The sequence below is a fragment of the Acanthaster planci genome, linkage group LG12 (assembly GCF_054643075.1).
Source record: "Acanthaster planci isolate LZ-2023a linkage group LG12, COTS_SCS, whole genome shotgun sequence".
Taxonomy (NCBI): Eukaryota; Metazoa; Echinodermata; class Asteroidea; order Valvatida; family Acanthasteridae; genus Acanthaster; species Acanthaster planci.
Window position 1 is genome coordinate 590,674 of NC_141788.1, and position 23,793 is coordinate 614,466.

Below are 23,793 nucleotides of genomic sequence, written 5' to 3' on the forward strand. Positions count from 1 at the left end.
CGACAGAGGACAAATGTTTACTCATTTTGCTTTGAGATACGAGAATTGTTTTCTTCCGGAAAATAAGTGTTTTTGGCCGCACGAACCATGTTAAGAATTAAGCTTTTATCGCTAAAACGATTCCCGAAACTGTGTGTAACTGTCGTGCTAAAAGGGGTCACGCGGGTTTCTATAATTGTTGGACCGATCTACGCTGACCAAAAAGCTTCCTCAGGCACGCTGCCATGTGGTCTTGTTTGTTGTCTGCTAAATTTAAATTACAAACGTGAAATCAAAAACTGAGGCTATAAAAGTCATTCAGGAGTATATTTGTCCCTTAATTTATTCCCTTAATCTACTTTCAGCAGCCAGGTTTGCTTTCATGATCTATTTTTACCGTCTGGGTAGTTATTGTATAATCGATTTGCCGCCTCAAATTTGCTGTTAGCGTTCGGGTCTGATTCGATCTGATTGTGACTACTTACTCTGCCATCACACATAAATTAACGTTAAATTGAGTTCGTAAGTTTTTCTTTTCTTAAATACGTTATTCTTGGTTACTCATAAAAAAGCAGTTTCTGCCAGATCTAAATTGGTCGCAAAAACCGTTACAAAAATGGGGTGTTCAGGAAATTATCAGATATGTGGCCGAAGAAAAGCGATAAATGATAGGATATCAGCGCTTTAATTCTGAAGCATCTTTTAAATGCTCTGATATTCTGTAGAACAAAAGAAAAGCGAAATAAAAACACTCAAATTGACTAAATTCGCCATTGGTTGAAAACATTGCAAGCCCGTTGAAGCGTGAATGAAAGATCTAGGACTGGATGTCAGTATCCATGGAGTGGTCTTAAAGATGCGAGTGCACGACAATCCGGCCATTGGTAAACTGGCATATATGTACATGTATTTAATCCTCGATTAATATTACCTGTATACTTAACTACTGATTATTTGTAGAAGCATGGAGCTCCATGGTCGAAGCCCAATACTAAGAAAAGGGAAATCTGTTTAATTTGAGATTAGACGGACATGCTTTGAGACCAGCGCAAGTGAGAAGAAACCATGCCATTCACCTTTTCAGCATGATTTCTCTATAATTATTCTGCTGGCATTTCTTGTCCCACGAGCTAGCCTCACTACGCTGTGAGTGCCGTTTGTGGTGCAGGGGCGAAAGATAATTATTTCAAACGTGATTTCAACCACTCAGTGCAATGGCCGTGTTTAATGGTTACCTTAGCCATAACGATTGGAGTTGGTGGACCATGCACGATTGGAAATAATGTAGTCCGATGTGCCGTGAAAGTAGGAAGCGTTGTATTACACGCTGGCAAGCACCCTGGTTCAGTTCACCGTGAGACTGGTTGTGTTTGATTCGTGTTTGCCGACCGACGTATGTTTCGATTTCACCGGTAACTGTCAATCTATGAATCTCTGCATTCTTATTGAATGATCTTTCTTTAAGTAAAAAATGGACACTTGTTTTTCGAAACAGACTTTATTTTGCTCTTCTACCCAAAACTTGGATCTTCTCCCTTTCAGGAAAACCGGGTGCACCGGTCAGTTATATTGGTTTGAGTTGGGTAGTGTATTTGATGCATTCAATCCAAGGCTGCCGCAGTTAATCTCAACCGTCTCTGGCATAATGTCGGGTTCATTATGTGGTGTGTTTGCTCACTATCTAACGTAAACCTATCAAACCCATAATTGTCTTGTGGGACAACAATTGTATGAATGTATCTTGTGTAGGGACAAAAAGTATATATTTTCGGTTTTTATGATTATTTTAATTCACCGGCAAACTTTAAGGATTCGTAGATGCAACTACCCAGCATCGGTCTTCAAATACATATATGTAGGTGAATATTGTCACGAATGTGAGCGTTGATATGCTGTCCCAATTCGATGTTGCACCCGGGAAGAAAATTTCCAACCTGTCAGCTTTAAGTTTTTGGTATCTTAGACACGTCATAGGTCGCTCATCCAGTTAGACAATAAACGTAAATCTACCTAAGACAGGTGAATAAGTTTTTTCTTTCTGAATTAGGAGCATCTATAATAGCCAGTCTCCATTATTAACAAATACCACACTTTGCGCTTACCATGTGTCAAATTTAAAAAAAGACGAACTAAGTTGTACAAATTTGCCCAGTGTTTCCTCCTTTTTAACGACCGTTTTCTTTTACCATTTGCTTGGACTGGAAATCTACAGAAGTTTCCACTTAGCACAGACGAATATCATTTGATAGCGGAAACATGCGGTGGTCTCGACTCCTGCCGTGGTTTGACGTTGAAATGTGGCGTTGCATTATGTAGGCTAAGCTGGTAAGGAGTTGATTGGATCATAGACACCTGTATGCAGCCTTACTGACTGAACTGATGTAAAGATTGTGGTCGTACGGCGATCCGTATAGTTCCTTTAACTATGTGGGAAAAAAGGCAGGGTTGGCGCGATGTACCTGCGTCGTGCTCGTAATTTACCTATTTCACATAGTGGGGGAAAGTGATAAATTCCCCTAACAGGCTGTGTATCTTTTCTCTGTGAATTAATCTTCAGTGATGGCCGTAGGTATTGCATAGTCCGTATTTAGGTTAGGTACATTTCTATCCTTTATGGCAGTTTTGAGGTTCCTCAAAAATTGAATACTTGACCGACTTTTATTATTAATATAACAGGGTGCTTTATCTTTTTAAATCAGCAACATTGAAACGGCTAAGGAAATGAAATTATACCATGGAAAGAAAGTTAGCCAATGCAGTGTTTATCTGGAAGAATTAATTGCAGTAAACTGCCTTGTTTGAGAACACATCATTATATTCTGGTTGTGTTTTATGATATTGATACATTGCAAACCTGGTTGGCCGGGCAGTATATTCAGCCCATACGAAGTTTTACGTCCTGGAGCAGTTCCCAACACAACGCTTGCACTTTCTCTGATCTTTTGTATTGACTTGGTATTCCTAATTGATGTCAGGTCAGCGAAATCTGCAATATCCGATCGGAACTTGCCTCAAAATACGCCTTTTCTTCGTTTCCTTTGTTTTCACCAAATTGCCGATAGGGTAGCCTGGCTGGGCAATAAGCGATATAATGGTTTGCGAGGTCTCCACTTGCTAATGACCAGGTAAATTGATTGATTTCTACCAAAATGGTTTCGGAGGATCCGGGCACTGTTGAGTCTAAACGAATTTCCGTAGAACGCCTCACGTCGAAGTGGAGAAACACCCAGTCCAGCCCGAGGACACAATCTTAAGACTTGACCCCTTCTACAAAGAAAGTGTATATCCCGGTCAAACAACTGGCCTCGAGATGGTGGCTTTATGAACCAAGTTGGTATTAATTTGTATCGTTTTTACCGCCATTGGCATCTTTTAGGTCAAGTGATGGAACGTTCATACTTCATGTAACAGTTAGGTCCATCACACAAGTCAGTTATACGTTACTGATTCGACATAATCTGAACATGCATATATAAACTTAGCTCTCGTGACCAGAGTTCGTTTCTTAGCATGGGCATGGAGCAGAAAAAAAGGTTTATATTACCAAGAATGTAGGTCTACATGCACATATTAGATTAGGACAGTAACGAAATAAGCGGTTATTCGTTAATTAGTGACTCATTCATTTTACTAGCTGCCGTATCGTAGTGCTTAATGACCAAATTTTATAACCACATGCGTACTTAGTGTGTGAAGGAGATGGAAAGACAGTGTTAATTCCGTTGAGTAATTGATCATGAATTTGAATACCCCCATACTTGTATTAAGTAGGCCTACCAGCTTGTGAATTCCATCCGCTTCTTCTCCATCATTTCTCATCTCATTCCTTAACTTGAAGTGTTTGCCAACCGTATAAAGGACCTGTTCTCCCATCCAAGTTCTTTCTGAGTCTACCAGCAGGCCATCATCCCCTGAATAGCGGCAGACCTTTGATTACAATCTTCCGGCAGAGTGGTTGATTAATAGTGACATCGGGTATTGTAATGATGGATGAAGTCTCTACCCAATCAAGCGCGTTGATCCGTCTCCGGCAAGCCATTTTGAGGAGGGGGGTCAGTTTTTTTTAGATTTAAGAGTGTATCTTAAGCTGGCACTGACCAGTATGTAGCCGCTATTTTAACTTGTTTCTCACCCAGTGGGTATGCAGGCCTACCTTTATGCTCGACCTGTAGTGTCATCGATGTGGAAACGTAAGCTTAAACCAGGCTGCTAACGGATTGCATGAGTTATCAGGTCACGTAGATCGTTAGACATAGTGTTGAAATGCACAAGGCATGCTAAAATGGTCTCAAGGAATGACGCATCAGACGTCGATCATATCAGCTTCAGAGCTTTCGAGATATGATTTTTTACTAAACCTGTCAACCCCCGCGTGGGCTTAATCCCCAAGCTCTAAACCAGATTAAGTTGTCCTTGAGCAGTCTACAGGTATAGGCCTATCCAAGCAGGCCCCCAGTAATGAAGGCTTAGTTTTGCCGCACTTGGCTGCGGCTGGTTAAACACGCCCGTACGAAGTAGCCAAAGCCACTGGCTTCCACAAACGCACTCTCAACAAGCCGTGTCGCATAACCGTGAAAATAGCTGGCATAACGCTGAAGCCGTAACTAACAGCTCTCATCATTAAAGTGATCACCTGCCTTGATTTGTGTCTGCGAGTAATGACGTCATGATTAGGTTGCTACAAAAATTGCACTGAAAACATTGTTAAGCAAGTAAATTATTATACACTGAGTAACGTATTTTTAATGAAAGTTCAACACTGTAAACGACACAAGTTAAACGTCATATTGCACTGATTAATAAATGAATCTAAAGTTGCAAACTACACTTGATGTGTGTTACAAGTAAGATGAAATTAAACTAGAATTGCAACTTGAAATATAAAAATTCATTCAATAAAGTTAACTTTTTTAAGTTAATTTAATCCGTTTTGACATAGATACTTAAAAATTTGATTTCTTGAGCAATATTTAAGATTATTTAGGAGCTCCGCTAAAATCTTCATTCAATTGAGGCTGCTAAACACGAATATTAATGAAGACAAAAATAAAGAAATTAGGCCTCGCTGAATTAATATGTACAGATAGTTACAGAATAAAGATCCCTTCCTATATATTACAAAAGAATTTCATATTTCATCGCTGAGTCAACACGTTCAAAGACACCAGCTACACTTTTTTGCACGCTTTTCCTAATATTTGCAACACGACCCGCGTGTGAAGAGACATGAACATCAAAATGGCCACGGCTTGGACTGATGTCATGAGCGATAACGCTCCAATCAAAAACTAGGCCAACATTGTCAAGTACCTTTGCCAATTGTGCCACAGAAGACACACGTTTGCTGGCAAAGATATTTCTTTCTGCGTTAACATTTCCTGCCATCTTTTTTGTAAAAGTTGACAATTATTTGTCTGTTAAAATTCAGATAAATTTCATATTTGCTGTTTTCTCCCTTCAGATTTAAAGGAACCAGGAAATAGAATTTTTTCATAAATTTTTCATAAAACCCTTGAAATTGCATCTTTGGGTTTAAATTAACCTGATTTTACATTTTCGTTTTGCAATTTTAACCATATTTTGATGCTTTTTTAGTTTTCAGGCTAGTGCTTATTTGCATATTCACGAGCAGAACTATGATGTCATCCAAGGCATTGAATCTCGATGTTGCACTGATTTGTGCTCAGAAAATTTCTAGATTTTTTTAACCACTGCTAAGGCAGATTTTATTTTCTTTGGCAATTCATTGCTGTGTAAGTATATGGCAATTTCCAGCAAAAATCGATTTCACAGAAATGTTCCCAGAGAGCAAATTTGGAATTCACAATTTGAACATGAAACCATGCAACCTGAACCACGTCTTCCTGGATTTACATCAAAGCAAAAGCGCCCTCACTTGTTCAGAAATGCTTGGTCAATTTCTAATGTTTGAAAAAGTGCACCGTTCAGTTCACGTACCTCAAAAAAAGATGTCAAACAGTCTTCATACATGGAATAAGAGTACAGAGATACACAAAAAAGAAAATTCCTTGCCTTGTTCCTTTATGTCGCACGATATTCCTACATAAATCTTACAGATTCTCGGTGTGCCTTGTTACAATTACGGTTAGAAACTTCTTCCAAGTTTTTTATTTCCATAAAGGAAGTCTCTAGTAAGACGTCCGTCACAAAAACCCCCCACAAAATCCATTACTTACCTCCTGTCGTCCTCTGAACGTACTTTTCGAACTCAATTCATTTACAAAATAACATTGGTTACTTTTGAGTTCGGCATTTTAGGCTCATAGAAATGCACAATTCACACGTTTACTAAGCACCCATTTGAGTCCTGGATAGTTTTGTTCTGCATACCAAAGAAATAGAAAGATAAGTGGTCACTTTGTACAGTGCCCTTTTACGACGGGTGTTGATCGGGTCAAGAGGAAATAACCTGCTGGTTCGCGAAGCAAACATCGACTGTGTTCACGGTCGCTGTTCATTTGACAAGCTCGCGCGCGCGTGCCCTGCTGGAACTGGCCTGCTTCCTGACTAATAAAATTAAAATGAAAAAGGATTGCTGCTGTTTTTCCAGTTGAATGAAGTAATTGCGTCATACAGAACGACCTTGACTTCATTTGGACCGACACTAGACACTTTGCCACAATTTGTTTTCGCTAATTTCGATTGATATCAGCAAGTGATCAATTTTGGTTGCATATGACTATTTCCGTCACTAAATGCACGTGCGTACCGTGCTTGGTGACGCAGTTTGCCTAGTTTTTGATCAGATGAACCTCCCTTTTTCACACCTCTAGCCACGGTGTAATTGTCAAGAAATCATAGAGTTCATACAAGTCTTTTTACAGGTGAGTATGAAGAGCAGTCCAAGCCTGAAGAACAGTTATTCTAACTGAACGACGTTAACTCTACGAAGCTGAAATTTTGCAGAAATCAGACACAAGAAAGAGTTATTTCGGCATGCATGCCGAGTACTACGATTCACATATAATATTCCTCATTATTATTTCAGGCATAAACAAAATTTGATAGATCACACATTCATCGGTGCGCTCTCATTACTGTTAAACCTGATTGATGGAAATCTGATCTACGATAGGGTTTTTCTTTTACACATTCTAAGTCAGTCGTGCAATGCTTCACAAAAGCCCATGGCTCTTACTGTAGTACTTTGTTTCCGGTTATTCAAAGCAGACACTCTAAAAAGGTCCTAACATTAACTTAGTTGTTTTTGCAAGTCGTCTCACTCTTTCATTCATGTTTCAAACAAAAACCTCCAGACATTTTCCTTTTGTCTCTCACTTCTTTGTGTCATTAAGTTTCAAACTCAATATAGGTCTGCAGAGTTCATGGTTGTTGGCGATATATTTGACTTTCATACGCACTACATGTATCAGTTTGTACAACTCCCAATTCTATATTAACTGAAATGATAATATTCCAAGACCTATCAGTAGATCGTGTCGGAATCTGCTAAATTGCCTTTTTCCCTTCCATCTTTACAATAGTTTAAACTCTTTCTGTAGCGCACACGGATGACCCACTGACACTATCAACGACAGTTGAGCCACCTCCTTGGCTCATACCAAAACGGCTGACAGTCGTTGCTCGTGACATGTTGCTTGGCCTCCGCCGCACAGAAGGAGACTTAAAGCAAACCTACCAACACAGAAAAAACAGCAACGAGAAAAATTTAACTTAACACAAATCAAGGCACTTAGACCTAGCTAACAATGTGATTTTAGAAGCCCTGAAGAGTCAGGTCTCTAGATTGTAGGTTATATTATAACCATGCATATACCTTTAAGGCCCAACGACAACTATGGCGAAAACTGGCCGATACCAAGGCGTAGATGAGTGGATTCATGGCGCTGTTCAAGAAACTCATTAAATTGAAGATCTTGTCTGTCAGCCTCAAAGGGTCGCTGAGTGTGGTATCAATTACATCAAATCTTTTGAGGACAGCAAATGTCACAGTGGGACCCCAGCAGACTGCAAAGACGACGATCACCACTACAAGCATTATGGTCATCTGTTGAACATAAAGACAATTTACGGTTAAACCATTTTTCGATGGTTTGATTTGCCAGTGTCTTTTACTGTTTTCGGGTTTCAGCTTTCAGTCAGAATTTCCAAACTGCAAACGTACTGAGGAAACAGCGATCTTTAGACATGTGCAACAATTAGCTATTTCGTAGGGAGAAATCTACGTCAATATCAACTTGTTGGTGGAGTTTCCAAAGGCTTTATGTGTATTCCACACAGTGTGTTCCATTTACTCCCTCGTGTTTACCCGACTTGACATTCAAGTTGACAATTTCATAGGCCTACTCTTGCGCTCACCCCGGCCTGGCCCATTAACTTACTCAGAGAGCATCTTACATAACAATCAACCGAAATGCAAAACATGGCAACGTGACGAACTCATTAGTCGAAAGATGGGAAGTAAAATTGACTTCAGTGATTCTGCCAAATCGTTGTACGTATTGGCTTAAGTAAGTTCTGCGAAATAAAGGCAAGGAAACGCGTGTGCAGTGGATGTCCATCGCTTTCGAAATTTGGACTTTATTTTGCAAATTTAAACGCTAAGTGACCTGTTTGCTCTGTTGGGAACCTCAAGTAATCCGAGATCGTTCGTTTATTGCACAAGCCTGTGTCAACAACGGGGGGGGGAGAGAAAACTCAATGCGTTGGGCGTCACCAACCTGTCTGATTTCTGCCTCCTTACTCTTAGCTGATTTATGATTCAGTTTCTGCGTTCCATTCACCACATGCACCGAGCCAGTCTTGGTGTGTCCGTTGTGCGTAGTGCCAGCCTGGTACTTGCGTGAATGGCTCATGGCCATTGCACTAGATTTGGTGCTCTCGCTTGGTACCTGGCGGGTGCATAGCGTATGCATAATGAAGGCATAGGCCCCTGTTATCAGAATCATTGGACAGGCGAGTACCAGGAAAAACTGGTAGAGCGCGTAAACCTGGAGTGGTACATCAGTCCATAACCTGTCACAGACCACATAAGGCCCAATTGCGTCAACAAAATTCTTGGTGCCCTGAAAAAAATGGTAGAAATTGAATGTAACGAATGGATTTGTCTGAATCCAAGACTAAATTCCATTCGAGTTGGATGGCAAAAGAAAGCGAGAAAATAACTGATCATGCAACGGCATTATAAATATGACCAGTTGTTAACAGTTTTTTATTGAACGAAGATACTATACTGTTGTTGCATTAGTAAGCACTGGAGACCGGTGTAATGATATGGACACGTACTTACCACGGAAAAGATAGCGGGAATACTAGACAGTATTGAGGTCGTCCATACAAAGACCACAATCTTGTAGGCGTTTCCTATTGTCAGCACGGTACGAGACTTCAAAGGGAACTTAACGGCATAGCATCTATAAGTAATGTAATTTACGCTGCATTTATTAGTAATGTCCTCAAAATATGAAGCTGGTCATATTTATGCCTAGGTAGCTCCAATTTGAACACGGCTGATCCTGATGTCTGCTTCATTTTGTCGCTTAATCTGACCAAAGTATGGTTCATACTTAAGTCTTAGTGTGACTCCTTCATATTTCTCCTTTCTAATGAACAAGAAGCCTTTGATTTGAATGGTTCCTCTGACTTGGTTGCATAGACATTGTGACAGATCTCTTGAGAGCGCCCTAAGACCCAATTTACAAGGTGAGGGAGGTTGCCATACCCTATTTCCTCTGAGAAATCCGAAATGTTGATGCATATTTGCACATATTGTGAACTACTCATTATTACACTTGTATAATATAATTCAGGATTCACAACGGGAATAAGCACATCTGCCTTGAGTTCTGAATGCGTTAAGTCTACCGTCGTACTGTGGCACACTTGTCAGTGTCTGGTACACCAACATTTTGATAGCAGACATTTTGAAACGGATTTCTGGGGGAGGGGGTCATTTCTGATTTGAATAGTCAACGTTTATGACTCGCATTCCTCAAAATGCCTATTTTTTACATAACGTGTTTTAATTTCAAACTCTTGATATTCGTATTGTAATGTAATTAAGGATACGCGATTACCAAAATACCTACCGCTCCAAGCTGATGGCGGTAAGGTGGAAAACTGAGCTGACAGCGGACAGCAGGTGCAAATAGACTGGGGCACGGCACATGAAATCCCCATAGGGAAAATGTCCGTGTACGAACAAAACGTTGAGTTTCCATGGCAGTACTAGAACCAACATAATAAGATCAGCCACACAGAGGCTTCCTAGCAAAGTATACATGACCGTGTGAAGATGACGACACCTCCAAATGGTGTAGACAACTATGACGTTGCCTATGGTACCAATTGCCATCGCTATGGCGTAGCAGGAAATAGTCAGATACTTTTCCAGGTAATATCGAAACCATGCGTCGTGGTCGTAATAATTTTCTTGTCCCGTGTCATTAACTGGTAGTTCAGTCTGGTATCTCAAATTTGCATCTTGCAGCCCGTCTGTCGGGTGAATGCCTAATGACGTCATGTTCACTGTAGGATCCATGCCCTAGATTGTATGGTGTGCGTACTGAGGAGAGAACAAAATCAATCTTAACGTTTTTTTGGGTTGACCACTTCAGCATAAACTTTGGATGTTTACTCAAGACATACGACTCCCTCATCAGGCCAGATATATTTTGTCTTGACATTACCATTATTCTCTTAAGAGTCTGACTCTTTTCTTTGATGTCGAATCGACGCTTGTAATAGATTGGCTGGTCTTATACACTGTAGCGGTTTGGGGGTATTAATTACAAAGGATTGAATACTTCCCTATACGCCTCACGGCCGACCGTCTCGGCCCTCTCTCAATATTCCTAATTTTCAAGATTATGATACCAGCGAGGCAGCGACACCCAACTGTTATAAATAGCAGTCTGGTTGACGGGAACTTGAACCAAAAGGAGTTTTTAAGACAGTCTTCGTCGAGGGAGAAAACAGTAATGATGAGTGAACACCACATATTGGTGAACGGCTTCTATAATTACCTGCGTGCTGTTGTACTGCTTACTCGATTCGAGCCAGTTGGTGGACTCAAAGGAAGGACTCTGTGAATGAAAAAAAATAGGTACATTACACATTTTTGATTGTTGCTGTTGTCATAGTTGTTGGCTGTTTCCTTTATTGTGGCGTTTAACGGCACAGATCTGCGTAACTTGTTCAGTTTACCCTCATCAAAGGTACAGACGAAATGTTTATTGAAGCGTAGTTCACAGTGGCCAAGAACTCACCAGATAAAGTTATTCACTTTTTCTTCATCAGTCCCATAATTTCTGGCCTAAAACCCTTTTCCGCTTCGCGGATGGTGGTCAGCTGGGAACTCGGTGACCACAATAAACAAATTTGATCTAAAAGAGTAAAGTGTTATAAACATCAGAACCGTTCATCGATGACTGGACGACTTGACTTGCGTCACGGTATCAAAAAAAGTCGATTCGACCCTCGAGGGAAACAAAGCAGGTTGGATTAATTCCTTGACATGAGACGTTGACCATGTCGCAAGATCAAGCATTCCGGTCCATGCCAACCTCTTGCACGGGTCATTCTCTTTGGCCCACACTACCGTAAGCAGGCCATTACCCAAGAGAACATTTTCCAGCAGAGATCTTTTCATGAGATTCTGACGCCTGTCTAGGTTTTATACTAGTGCGAAAATGTAATGTCATCCCACGGAGAAAACTTCTCAATGTTGCTTTGCTAACAAATTGAAATAAGAAGAAAGCAAAAACTTCCAATTTCTGGTGTTTTGCTGTCCAACATTTCCAGTTTTTGGAGGGGGTGATCTGTTGTGTAATTACACGAAATACAACCCTTTCGCAGTTATATTTTTCATGTACAAATTCACAATTCAAAGAGAAAATCTTTCATTTTAAACAGAGTATTGTCTTCCCTGCATTGCATCGCAGCAACAGCGCCCTCGTTTTCCCTGGATAATCACGGGATAAGTTTGAATGTTTATAAGTCCGTTAAACAAATGCACACAACCCCAAAGGGGAAGGTTTTCGTACACTGAAGAAAAATTGCACAAAAATATGCCTGAGAAAGATTCATTGCATTGGACCCTTAAAACAGCTCAGTCTCAACCATCGTCCTAAACACGTAGTTCAATGTTTCCACTCTTCACCCAACGACAATATAACGACAGTGTAAGCCCACATCCATAAAATCCAGCGACTGCTTCTCATTTTATAAAAATTAAGTAAATTATCTGACGTTTGACATCCACTTTCGACCGGTGCTCCCTTTGATGTTTTCTCAGATAAGCCTAGGAGGGGTAATTTGACCCCGTTTATGCCTCAAGAGAAGTGCTTAGCTAGGAATTACTGTATGGATATTGTTACTGATCGCGTGCACGTTGTTTGTTAACTTATTCATATTTTATGGTAAAATATTGATCTCAAAAATCAAATTTACTTATAGGTGTGGATCGATCAACGTCTGAAATCCAATCCGCGAAAACACATTTCAAGACCGCACCGTCCAGGTATAGCCCGCCGGCCGTCGGCTGCTTTGTCTCCCGAGTGCCATCTTCATTTTCAAATTGAGTGGGTTCGTTTCTTTTAGTCTTCACGCGTCACTGAATTATACAATTTGATAAAGCGGCGCAAATCTACGGCGTGGTTTATTTTTGAGGCCGATTTAACCCAAATGTATGTAAACATGGTAGAGTGGTTTAATAAGCGAAGGGAGAGTAACTCATATTGCTCAGAGCATGTGGCCTGACATTGACGAGGGAGCAATCCATCCCTCCGAAAAGTGCGCTTCGTCGAGTACCCGACTCAATTCGGGAATATTTCACACCGTTCAATTAACGACAGGCAGTGTTTACCACATACCTCACGGTAGCCGCTCTAGAAGTAGTCTTTTTCTGCTACTGCGCTCTGGGTGATGTATATGTGGGATATTGTTCTTACCTGTATCGCAACAAAGCGTTTTTCTGTGTCTTGGGGCCAAAACGGATTTTTTTGCCAAAAACGAATTTTCTTTTATCTGCAAAAGAATTCTCAATCCACTGTCAAAAAAGATATACTAGAATCGTTTCTAATATGCTGGCACATTCAGTTTCTAACCAAATTGGCAATGTAGGATAGCTTATCCCCTCTCCTCGCTGGACACGCCTCTGGTAACACAAGTTATTAATCCTTTGAAAAATATTGTCACACTTTAATTCAGAATCATTGCAACATCTTAGCCAAATCTTAAATGTTGAGATCACCGATTGCATTCTCCGAGTGCATTTGCCTAGCGAAAAATCAGTGGCTATACCAGCACGAAAGATATGATGACAGGTTATTAAAATGATAACATTTGCCAACTTTAAAATTAAGGAATCTCCCTGAACAAATATAGTGACAAATGGGAAGAACCACCAAGGGCTGGATAGCTCAGTTGGTAGAGCACTGGTATGGTTTTCCGTAGGTCGCAGGTTCTAATCCCGCTCGTCCATTTCATTGTTCGTTTTTTATGATCTCCAGTATAAGTGGTTATCTGACTGAATTCAAACATACAGAAGAAAGTGGCAAGACCCAAAGTGTACATTTGAATAGGAATATAAACGTGTATTTGAGTTGAAAATTTTTATATTTAAAGGACCAGCTTTGCTTGTCTTTGCGAAAATTGATTCGTGATTTTCGAATAATGTATTTTTTTACTTCTATGTGATGTCAGATAACTCTTTTGTAGACCATTTTTCTTTCATTTAAGCAGTCAACTTTTAAATTAAACAAGATAAAAATAAGCAGATGATTAAACCATAACAGGCTTGCATAGACCAAAGAACCTAATTTTCATGACAGATATCGACTCACTATCTCAAACTTATCTCCCAGCGGCAGGTGTACTGCATTGAAACAAAACATCACTGACGCGAACACCTGTCGAATCGTAAAATACGTAAATTCATTTTCCCGCAAAATAAACGAAATTCATTTAGATAGACAGACGCATCATAAATTTAAAAACTGGAATTATTTGTTATGAAAGGCTCAGTTTAATCAACAACCAGTACTGTTTCCTTTTTCTCCAAAGATGAAGGGCAAACACACCAGTCAGCCGAGTGATGGCTATGCTTGAATAGGTCCAAAATGTTCTTACCCTTTATCTGAAAACCTTCAAGTCGCCCTCATTATGGGATTAGTAATCATTATTATCGCTTTCTCATTACAACTGACATCATACTGTTCCTTGTTCGCGCATCCTGAATTTATGACTTAAAATGGTTTAGTTTCATTACGGACATATTTGGAAAACAGTGTTCCACCGATTACGGCAATAATGCTTAAGTAAACAGTTTGGACCATCAGTGTAGTTCGACTCGACTGACTAGCTCGTGGATTTGAAAAGTTCATTTGTCTCACCATCCTTCGCTACGAAAACACTATCGAACTCGACTGACATTACTGGAAATTAACATCTTTGGGTTATTTCACATTACCGTCAGTTGAAACATTGCACAACAATTTTTATGGTAGAGGTAGCAGACTTTCAGTTTCGTTCCCACAGTTTTTACTGTCTCTACCGTTCAAGCATAAATCAGCACCCACTGCAAGAGCGATTGCTAGAGAGCCGTGAAGGTGATGTTGAACACCTCGTTGATTCCCACGAGCACTACAAAATACACATACGAGGTGTAAGGGAGACTTTCCATAATACTGCACCTCAGCAAAACACTTACCTCTTTGAGCCAGCATTTTGCAATTAAAGTCCGAGATATATTGACCGTGCTGTTTTCAAAACGTGAGGCAGCATGCGATAGCGTCGTCGAAAATTGCCTTGGCAGCATTCACCACGTACGTGCGAAATGTGACAAAATAATGTACAGCCTCAAATGGCACCAAAGTGCATTCGGCTTACTATTAATTCGCCGACTCGAGATGGTTTTGAAAATGTTCAACAAGCGTGACAAGGAACTTGACAATGGCCTGCACACCTGCAACGCTAAAGCCGCTCAATAAAGGTCATGCTGGGAGACCTCTTACAAGTTCCTGGCGAGAAATTTCAAATATACTAGGACATTAACGCCACGGGTGTCGTCCACAGACTTTGTTAATTCGCTCCCCGTTCAATCAGGCACGACTGATGCTGTCGAAAATGCTTGCTACTGAAATTCACGGAACATGGTGAGTGTTCACATATAGCGACGCCTATCATGTTTTCCAGCCGGGACAATCTGGATTTCGTGGTAGGATCAAAGTGTCGACCCTGTAGCTTTTTTGACGTATGGCACAAGGAATTTATTGGGTTGTCACAGTTACAGCGCCATTAACGCCATTTTGCTTATACGGTGACTGTCTTTCTACGATCATTTCTAACTACAAAATTCACTTTTTTCACATTTTAATACACATCCTTACTTATTAGTTGTTGAATTTTTGTAAACACATAAAATTAATGATGCAATTAATGACATGCAATTTAGAAGCTAAGCACGCGTCTTTATACAGACTTTGTTTTTCCCTGCCTGTTGAGGTGATTAATTTAAATATTCATACATGTTTTCCCAAAGAGCAATACGGTCAGCATCATCAATTAAAATTCGGGAATAATACTTCAACCTATTCCAAAAATTGGCTTGGAGAATAGTGCACATGAACAATGTAAACTGAAAGAGTAAACGGCCTCAGCTGGAATTACTGTTTACTTTTCCCAAACTGACAATGCTTTGACCGTGCGCAGGCGTTGGGCAACCGGGAACAGAGCGCCAATATTCCGGTTAATGAATTGATCTACCCGTCGAAGTTGTCAGCCAGTTGTAGCTGAAGGCGATATTGTGTCGAAGCTGGTGAAATCTTCCAATGTCCTCAATACTGCCACATTTTAAGCAACATGACTTCTGAATGGGAGAAGATGGACTGCCTTATGGTCAGTCTTCAAATGCCATTAGCAATACCTGGCTCGTAACCGTTCCAGTCCAAGGCATCAATAGAATAGGCTGAATTTCATCAAATTTGAAACATAACTTCACAGAGTGAACAAGTCACGCAAACAAGTCCATTTGCACAGATTAACTTCCTGCATGTCTTCATTTCTAGGCCTGAGGTCATACCATAAGCGAACAGTTTTCTGCGAGACTCATTTTTGTTTGAAATCGTTAACTCAGCAAGGAACAGAACTTGAAAAAGAATTTGAGTAGTGAACACAGCAATAGAAATATAACTTGTTGGCGAGGGACGGGCAATCTAGGCATTGAGGTACGCTTTGGGTTAGTGTGATTTCCAGCTGTAAACGCACCTTGAAGAAGTTAAAGATCACAGGGAGATATTCATGCTAGGAGCCCTTAAGGAAAACTAGGCGCATTGCTCGGTCCAGTCCTTTTAGCGGAGGTAAACATTAACCCGCGGGGTGTTCTCTTTGGTTGCCGCAATAGTGGTTGGCTGTGACTGTTACCCCACGGCCATCAATAATATACCGTCTTGAAGGCTCCTTCTTCAGCCACATTCTCTACAGGATTCAAGCCAAACGAGACACCATCAATAATACTCAAGATCTCAGGACTCGCCTTTATTTATTTTCGTACTTGCCTCAGCCGATTCAAAAAACGATAAGGATCCTTTATTGTTTGCTCAGGTTGCTCTTCTTGGACAGATTTGTCTGCCTTTTCCTCAGCTTGAAAAAAAATTACAGATTTCAGCTACCGACGATTCCGACGAAGACTTTCGTGTGCAACAAGCACGCGGGGTTATTTACTTAAACTTGGCTGGGCCTTAGACTTGAAACTTCGGCAAAGAATTGTCACCACCAGTGCCGGAGATTGATTGGAGATTGTTTTTTTCAATACGGCAGTTTCACAATAGTGCGCCATCAAGAGTTTGCAACGCGTTGGTCAATCACAATGCGCGAAATTTGTCGACCAAATGCGCGTTTGGAAAGGGTCGACAAATTTGGCGCGTTATGATTGGCCAATGTATTGCAAACTCTTGGTGGCGCACTATTGTGAATCGCTTGTATTGAGATGTCAGACGTGCATATCCAAAGTGATAACTGACTCCATATCGCTGTGGCTGTGATTGATTCTCTGTGTTACAGGTGTCACAGCTCATTGATCCATTTTTTTCATGCATGATCCTTCATTTTATGGGCATGACGTCGAGAACTTTCCAAGCTGCGCACAGGTGGGAAAGTACTTGCCAGAACAAAATGGCAACGCTATAATGCCCACTAGGTTGGATGGCCTTGAGCAATTGTTAGGTTTGGCTGTTTTTTCGTTTTGCTTAATTTTTTCTGTTATTTGGGATTATACTTCAAGGAAACAAAATGTTAAACATCATGCTTATCAAAGAAGTCACATGTCTGCCGGGTATTAAGTTTTGTAAAACAATACCGTATAACCTTTTTAAACGAAATTGTTATGACTGAATCTCAAGCGTATCCAAAGCCACAGGCTTCAATTTGGGAATATGCTGCGACGACGGTTTGCTTAATAAATGCATCACACTGCTTTGGTATATATTTGTCCAGAGCTGTAATGAGTTACTAAATTTTGTGACTCGAGCTCAATGCCAGTTAGTTAACGTAGTGATTCGAGTCAAGTCGACTCATTGGCTGGCAAGAACTCCAGTAGAATAGAGTCATTTACCCGTCATTTACTATGAAGGAAGGACAATGGACGGCCGCTGTGGTGCATGTTGGATAGCCGCAGTCGCAAGTCGCGACATGTCGTTAATACTACAAACCGCCACCATATGTCACTGAAAATATTTTTTGCCCCAGGAAGTTTGCTTTTATTTGGGGGACTCGTCTTATTTGATTTCTCTCCAATCGAGTCTTCTGACGAGGGACTCAAAGTGCGTCAAGTGATTCACCCTTCTGTACTCGAGTCGAGTAGAGTTGCCAAAATCTCGACTCAAGTCAGACTCGAGTCGATTCATAACAACCCTGAATTTTTCCAGTCTTAGAAGAATAACGATAATTTAGCCAGCGTACTCTTGTCTTATTTTCAGTCTGACTTCACAACCTCATCATGCAATAATCATAGAGAGCCGTGGGGGAAATCTGTTTTCCTCCAGCTTATAAAAGTTCTTTTTTGTTTAGTTATTTTGACCTACTTGATTTATTGAGGGGAACCACAGAATGGGCAGATGGATATTACTTGTATACAATCCCTAAAGAGACATAACCACACACCAATGAAGAAATGTCAAACGGGAATGTAATATGAGCCTACCCTGTTCTCTTTCGGGAAATTCATTTCAAGCTACGACCCATAAAGGACAGGACACAGTCTCAACAATAACTCATTTGAACTACGCGGGACTAATTGAGGATAAGCGCTACGCATTGCTGTGATGAAAAAGTAGATACTACATACGTTTATGCTGTAAAGAGAAAGCTTTCACTTTAAAGTTTCGAGTCACTTGGAATTCAAATTTAGTCTTATTATAATACTTGCTGAAGATAATTACAACCATGACTATAGTTTGGTTTCTATCGCATGTTTTGATAGAGATGAGGCGTGTCGGGTAATGATGCAGCGTTCACCGAACTTGATCGTACTAAAGTCCTCATGGAATACAGTGATGGGGTTAACGAGTTCAGGATATCTCTTCTCAGAGGGCTCATGGGGCTACTGTGTAGCGAGGAACACCACCATGTGCGTGAGTGTGTGTGAGTTGACATGGTATTAGCCAGGCACCTCGGTGCAGATAGTAACGCTTGTCATTCCCAGACAAATCTCAGAAATCGTAACAACGGTTGTCGTGGTTATGACAGTCCCGACACAACAGTGATAATTGTGACTGTGTGATGCTTAGCGATCTTACGACAAATATCTGACAGCTGTGACGATCCTGATAGTTCTCGTCACAGCCGTCACGGAGCGATCTTTACCAATAGGGCTAATGATGTTTTGGTCGCCAACAACACAAAATTGTTCCGATGTCAGCCCGAACCACAAACAGTAAAAAGTTAGGGGTGTACATGTAATGTTTGGTGATGAACGTGTTTGCTCAGTATCTTTCATCTGACCAGCCTTCTATTTCGATGTTATGGAAAAATTAAACTGTTTCTCTGACAACGCATGTTTAGTTCCCGTCCCTAACTGTAAAGACTTGTTCTTATAGTCAGTTCTTTTCATGTGCCTTTTTGACAATCATTAACATTTCTGTGAATGATTTTTTAAACACGAAGGCAACTATCAATCCTTGCGCCCATAATCTAAAAACCTATGGATAACAAATGTCACAAATCGATGTAAACATTTTGGCCAAGTTTTGTTTAAATCATATTTAATTCAAATGCAACAGGTATACAGCAACATTGAAAACCAAGCTATAGGTGTTGAATGGGGGTTTAATGTCCTACGCCAAATTTGTAGTTTTCAAAATGCCAATTACATTTGTAAAAAGCTGTTGGTTTTCATTTGTAGGTAAGTGTGTGACTGGTTGGCTTAGCGATTACTTTCGATATTTTTAGCTTCTTGTATTAGTTTCAGTATGGGTTTCAGTATCAAAGGCGACGATCCGTGCTTTACCTCACTTCCAAGCATCGTAACGCCTCCCCTGGTGAGGGATGTGCTTTGCATAGACCAATATTTAATGGGAGCTCCGTTGTACTGTAATGGATTCGGTATGCACTTCGATTATACTCAAGTGAGTAGTTACAGCCGTGGCGTAATTAAAGCTCAAGGATTCCTCGCTGAACGAGAAAATGCTTCATAGCAATTTAACACTGTTGTAGAAACAACTTGGCATCCGCATTAATTGAATGTTCTCCTTGATAGGAGGTAAAGGAGATTATTTTTTCTGTTTCTTTCAGAGGAAGTTGAGTACGCCAGCTATATATAAAATAATGCAGTCAAAACTTTGAAGCACTTAACTGGAAATATGTTATTGACAAGAAAACATAATTTGAATGGATGTTGCGCTTCTTTCTTTCACAATATTTTGTCTTTCAGGATACACCTGCAACATAACCATTATATCTTGACTTGAAATTGTTTGTCATAATACTGTTATTTGTAAAAGGCTGTCAGAAATTCAGTTGATATCGGGATGTTGTTTAAATTGTGTCGACAGGAACAATTCAGTTGCCTTTATTTCTGTCTGCAATTCTAACCATTCCAAATTAAATGTTAACAGACATAGAAATAAAGCAACGCTGTCGTTCTAACAATCCACCTGGACGCCTATCTCTACATGTATGCAGATACAAATCAGGAAGCATATGCTAAAGATAGCCAAAAGGTAATCGTTTAAACATCCTGTATACTTCCTGCTTTCCCTTCATAGAAACTCCTCTTTGACATGTGCACATACAAATCAGGAAACATGCCCACGAAACGTATCTGAATGGAAACATGTTGAAAGTGTTTGCTGGTTGATAAATTGAAACGAGATTTTTAAATACTGAATTTATGAACTTTCTTCCACGGCCTCCGACTAAATTGTGAGGTTAAAGAAAAAAAATCAGTTTCCCTATATAATTTGTTTCATGATTTATGCTCGAAAAATGTATCCTCTTCGAGTGATCCCTGTTCACCACTTCCCATGTTGTATCGTGTATGTTATTAGGGCGTGATCCCTGGCTACATGTGTTTCAGGTTTAATTGTTTCTGGCTAGCACCCCTCGAACAAAGATATTGACAAATGGGAAGAACCACCAACATTCTGGCGTCACGGTACTATTTACGACAAACATTTCTCTCTCTCTTTAGCTTCCCTCCAGGCGACGCAATCAGACGATGCGACGGCACGACTGCTCCCTTGCGTAGTGCCGTCGGGTCGCACCGTCGCCTTCTTGCCATTATGTTTGTACACACGCGACGTGTCGCGTCGTCGCCCGCCGCGTCGTGCTGTCTCAGGTATTTTCCCTGTTGCATTTTTTCCGCCTAAACGTCGCCCCTTCCGTCACCCGTCGCGTCGTGTCGTGCACCGCGTCGCCTATTACGTCGCCTGAAGCACGACGCGACGCATGACACGACGCACGATGGTACGACGCGACGAGCGACGGAAGGGGGACGTTTAGGCGACAAAAAATACATGGAAAGGACCTAAGGCAGTACGACGCGACGGGCGACGGCACGACGCGACGCATGAAGGTGACGGTGCGACCCGACGGCACGACGCAAGGGAGCAGCCGTGCCGTCACGTCGTCTGATCGCGTCGCCTGGAGGGAGGCTAAAAACAGAGAGAAATGTTTGTCGTAAATAGTACACTATACAACATAGCTCAATTGGTAGAGAACCGGTACGGTGTTCCGGAAGCCGCAGGCTCAAATCTTGCGCCAGGCAATTTCTTTGTTCACCCTTATAATTATTTAAAGCACCTTGTGAGTTTCCCTATATAATTTGTTTTAATTTTTTTTAAATAGGCTGAAAAAGTATACACGTACAAATTCGATTTCTTGGTGTTAACTGGCTTGCATTGGGGATGTTAATAATTTTACACTAGCGTTTTTTACCTTTTACACGAACTTATATAATGGTTTCCCTATGTGGTCTGACAGTTGCGACAACAAATAACCGGCCTTGCTCAGGTGGGATTCGAAGCCACGACTTCCTGCTTACTGACAAGTACAGATGTCTTTAACCACTCGAGTTTGCCGAGTTTGCCGCCATCGGGTGGCATGGCTTAAGGTACCGCTAATAGTCAATCATATTTACTTGGCTTTACGTCTGGGTGTCCATCTTCCTTACCACAGGGTTTGCTGTTATTTATGAACAAACTCTTGATTTATTTTCGGACCACACTGAGAAATACAGAGTAAATATATGTACGGTGCTGTTATGATATCACCTAACATTAAAACAATCGATTTCTATACCTATGGTACTGGCTCAAGTTCTTCACACATTGGTTAAAATTCCGCCCCTTATAGAGCCCCAAGTTATTTTACTACGTCATTATGAATTTATATTGATGGGCACAACTTATAAGTGATGAAAAATATTGATCTGGGATTCTGGGTGCACAAACCATTAAGTGGAGAGATTTGACCTTTTTAAATCCTTCGCTTATAATCGTGTTTCGATGAATTCGTTGTTTTTAGCTGAACGAGTCGTATACGAGGCACTCTACTAACAGTCTATGTATTGGTGGTATGGATTTTATTTTAAAATCAATCTTGCATGGACTTTTCAGGGTCTAGTCTTGAGTAGCAAAACTCACGCCAAGACGACACAGGTTGACGTTTGGTTGATGGATCCCCGTCAAATGAAAGAAAACTAGACGCTCAACCCTCTTTTGGCATAGAAATTTAGAATGCACAGTGCTGCGAGAACATAGACTCTACAACTGTCTTCGATCGGTTTCGTCAGGAAACACCATAGCCTATTTGTATATTAAACCTCCTGAACGTTTTCACTTTGGGTTTGATAAAGTGTGTGTCCGCATCGCAGAAGAATTAATCACAAGCAATGTCATGGGTAATGATTGTTTTAAATTTGAATTAAAGATAAAGAAGCAACTAACCATGACGATGAAACAAATAACAAAGACAGATTGTCAAAACTGAAAGATAGACAATTCTATCAAGGCTGACTGACAAACAAACCTCTCCCGAATATAACGAGTTGAATCTGAAGTTTCTTATTTTTCTTGTCTCCTTTTAACCTGTTCCCGACATATCGCGTTTTGTGAAACAAGTTAGATTCCATATCGCGCTTTAACAATAAGAACAAAACTTAAGCTCATTAAAACAATTTTGGGTTGGAATATGAGCCTCCTTTACGAAGGCAAAAACGCACCAATTGTTTGTAAAGGATTTATTGAGCATGCGCTGCCTGATGTCCAGTTCCACCCTTATGATGTACATTTACATCCCTTCTCCTTCTCGTTCTCACCTCATGTTTCTCATCAGCTGCCAATCAAGTCTATCCAGAACACACTGATGAATTATCCTGTCCTAACTGGCAATTTCACGACTCCCACAGCGGACTCCTGTAGTTTTCACGTTTTGCCCTTGAACAAAAATAAACTACTCAACTCCGATGTTGAATTCCGGTGTTGAAACAACACTTCCTTTTCACGCAGAACACTAGAAACACGTCATGGTACTTGGTAGCAATGCACTTTGTATTGATCGACCGCTGTATCAATATTGCACCAATGAATTTTGGTCTGAACTAATCAGATCTTCCTCGTTGCTAATTAGAAAAGGACTTATGTTCCCTGGCTATAGTTTCAATCATGAAATCCTCTACGTAATGAGATATTACTCGCAGACATGATGACCAAATATTTACCACACAATAAGTTTTTTGTGTATATTGTTCACGCACTACAGCCTGCATCCCTGTCTTTATTTAAATTGGTGGGGACTAATCACGACGTAATTATTCTCTTACCTGCTCTGCAAATCCCTTCAGCTCACGCGACGTTAATTCGCTGGCTAATCAGACAATGGACAATGCCTCGTAAAGAAGTCCATGATGATCAACGTAATCAAGTTTGTTACTGGTGTACCTAGACAGTCGAACACTTCATCTATAATTTGGTAACGAAAGTAATAGTTCAGAAGGATAAACAGGAAATGAAACGAAAAGTGCGCTGGGATTCCTTGCACTATGGAAATACCAATGTCTGTATCACGCTGAGCAAATGTGCTGTTGGTTCACAACATGATACCACTCAGTATCACATGCCCCGTCACTTTTTCAACAAGTCTTCAGACAGCAGGCAATGTGCGTGGCCCCTCGCCAAGATCATCCAAGCGTCTGAGCTCTCCCGCAACTTGTGAGGTGTCATCATACCGTCGCCCTGAACTGGCATTGGATTTTGTGATTGGCACCCATGCAGATCTTTGTAACAGCAAGCTCCATTCACGTGGCGCGCACCGCCGCGCAGAAATGAATAAATCAGA

General features: G+C 40.7%; 1 protein-coding gene across 3 annotated transcripts; it reads right to left on the reverse strand.

Moving 5' to 3' along the window:
• Window positions 1–4,683: 4,683 nt before the first annotated feature.
• Window positions 4,684–23,793, reverse strand: LOC110985837 (thyrotropin-releasing hormone receptor-like). Of its 3 annotated transcripts, none has more exons than XM_022247216.2 (7): window positions 23,279–23,793; window positions 10,986–11,045; window positions 10,050–10,525; window positions 9,251–9,374; window positions 8,682–9,026; window positions 7,778–8,008; window positions 4,684–7,635 (listed from the first exon to the last, which is right to left on the reverse strand). In XM_022247216.2, exons 3-7 carry the CDS (start codon window positions 10,499–10,501, stop codon window positions 7,486–7,488), a joined length of 1,302 nt encoding a protein of 433 aa, XP_022102908.2. In that variant the 5' UTR covers window positions 10,502–10,525; window positions 10,986–11,045; window positions 23,279–23,793; the 3' UTR covers window positions 4,684–7,485. The 3 variants fall into 3 exon arrangements, with proteins under 3 accessions (XP_022102908.2, XP_022102909.2, XP_087000608.1); XM_022247217.2 differs by lacking the exon at window positions 23,279–23,793 and adding an exon at window positions 14,672–14,837; XM_087144482.1 differs by lacking the exon at window positions 23,279–23,793 and adding an exon at window positions 11,229–11,297.

Bases quoted from the DNA above. Each gene is read 5' to 3' on its own strand.
- LOC110985837 (XM_022247216.2), bottom strand. From the start codon at position 10,501: ATGGATCCTACAGTGAACATGACGTCATTAGGCATTCACCCGACAGAC. The intron at 9,375-10,049 runs GTAGGTATTTTG...CATTACTTATAG, and splicing joins ACCGCCATCAGCTTGGAGCG to ATGCTATGCCGTTAAGTTCC. The intron at 8,009-8,681 runs GTTGGTGACGCC...TATGTTCAACAG, and splicing joins AGGAGGCAGAAATCAGACAG to ATGACCATAATGCTTGTAGT.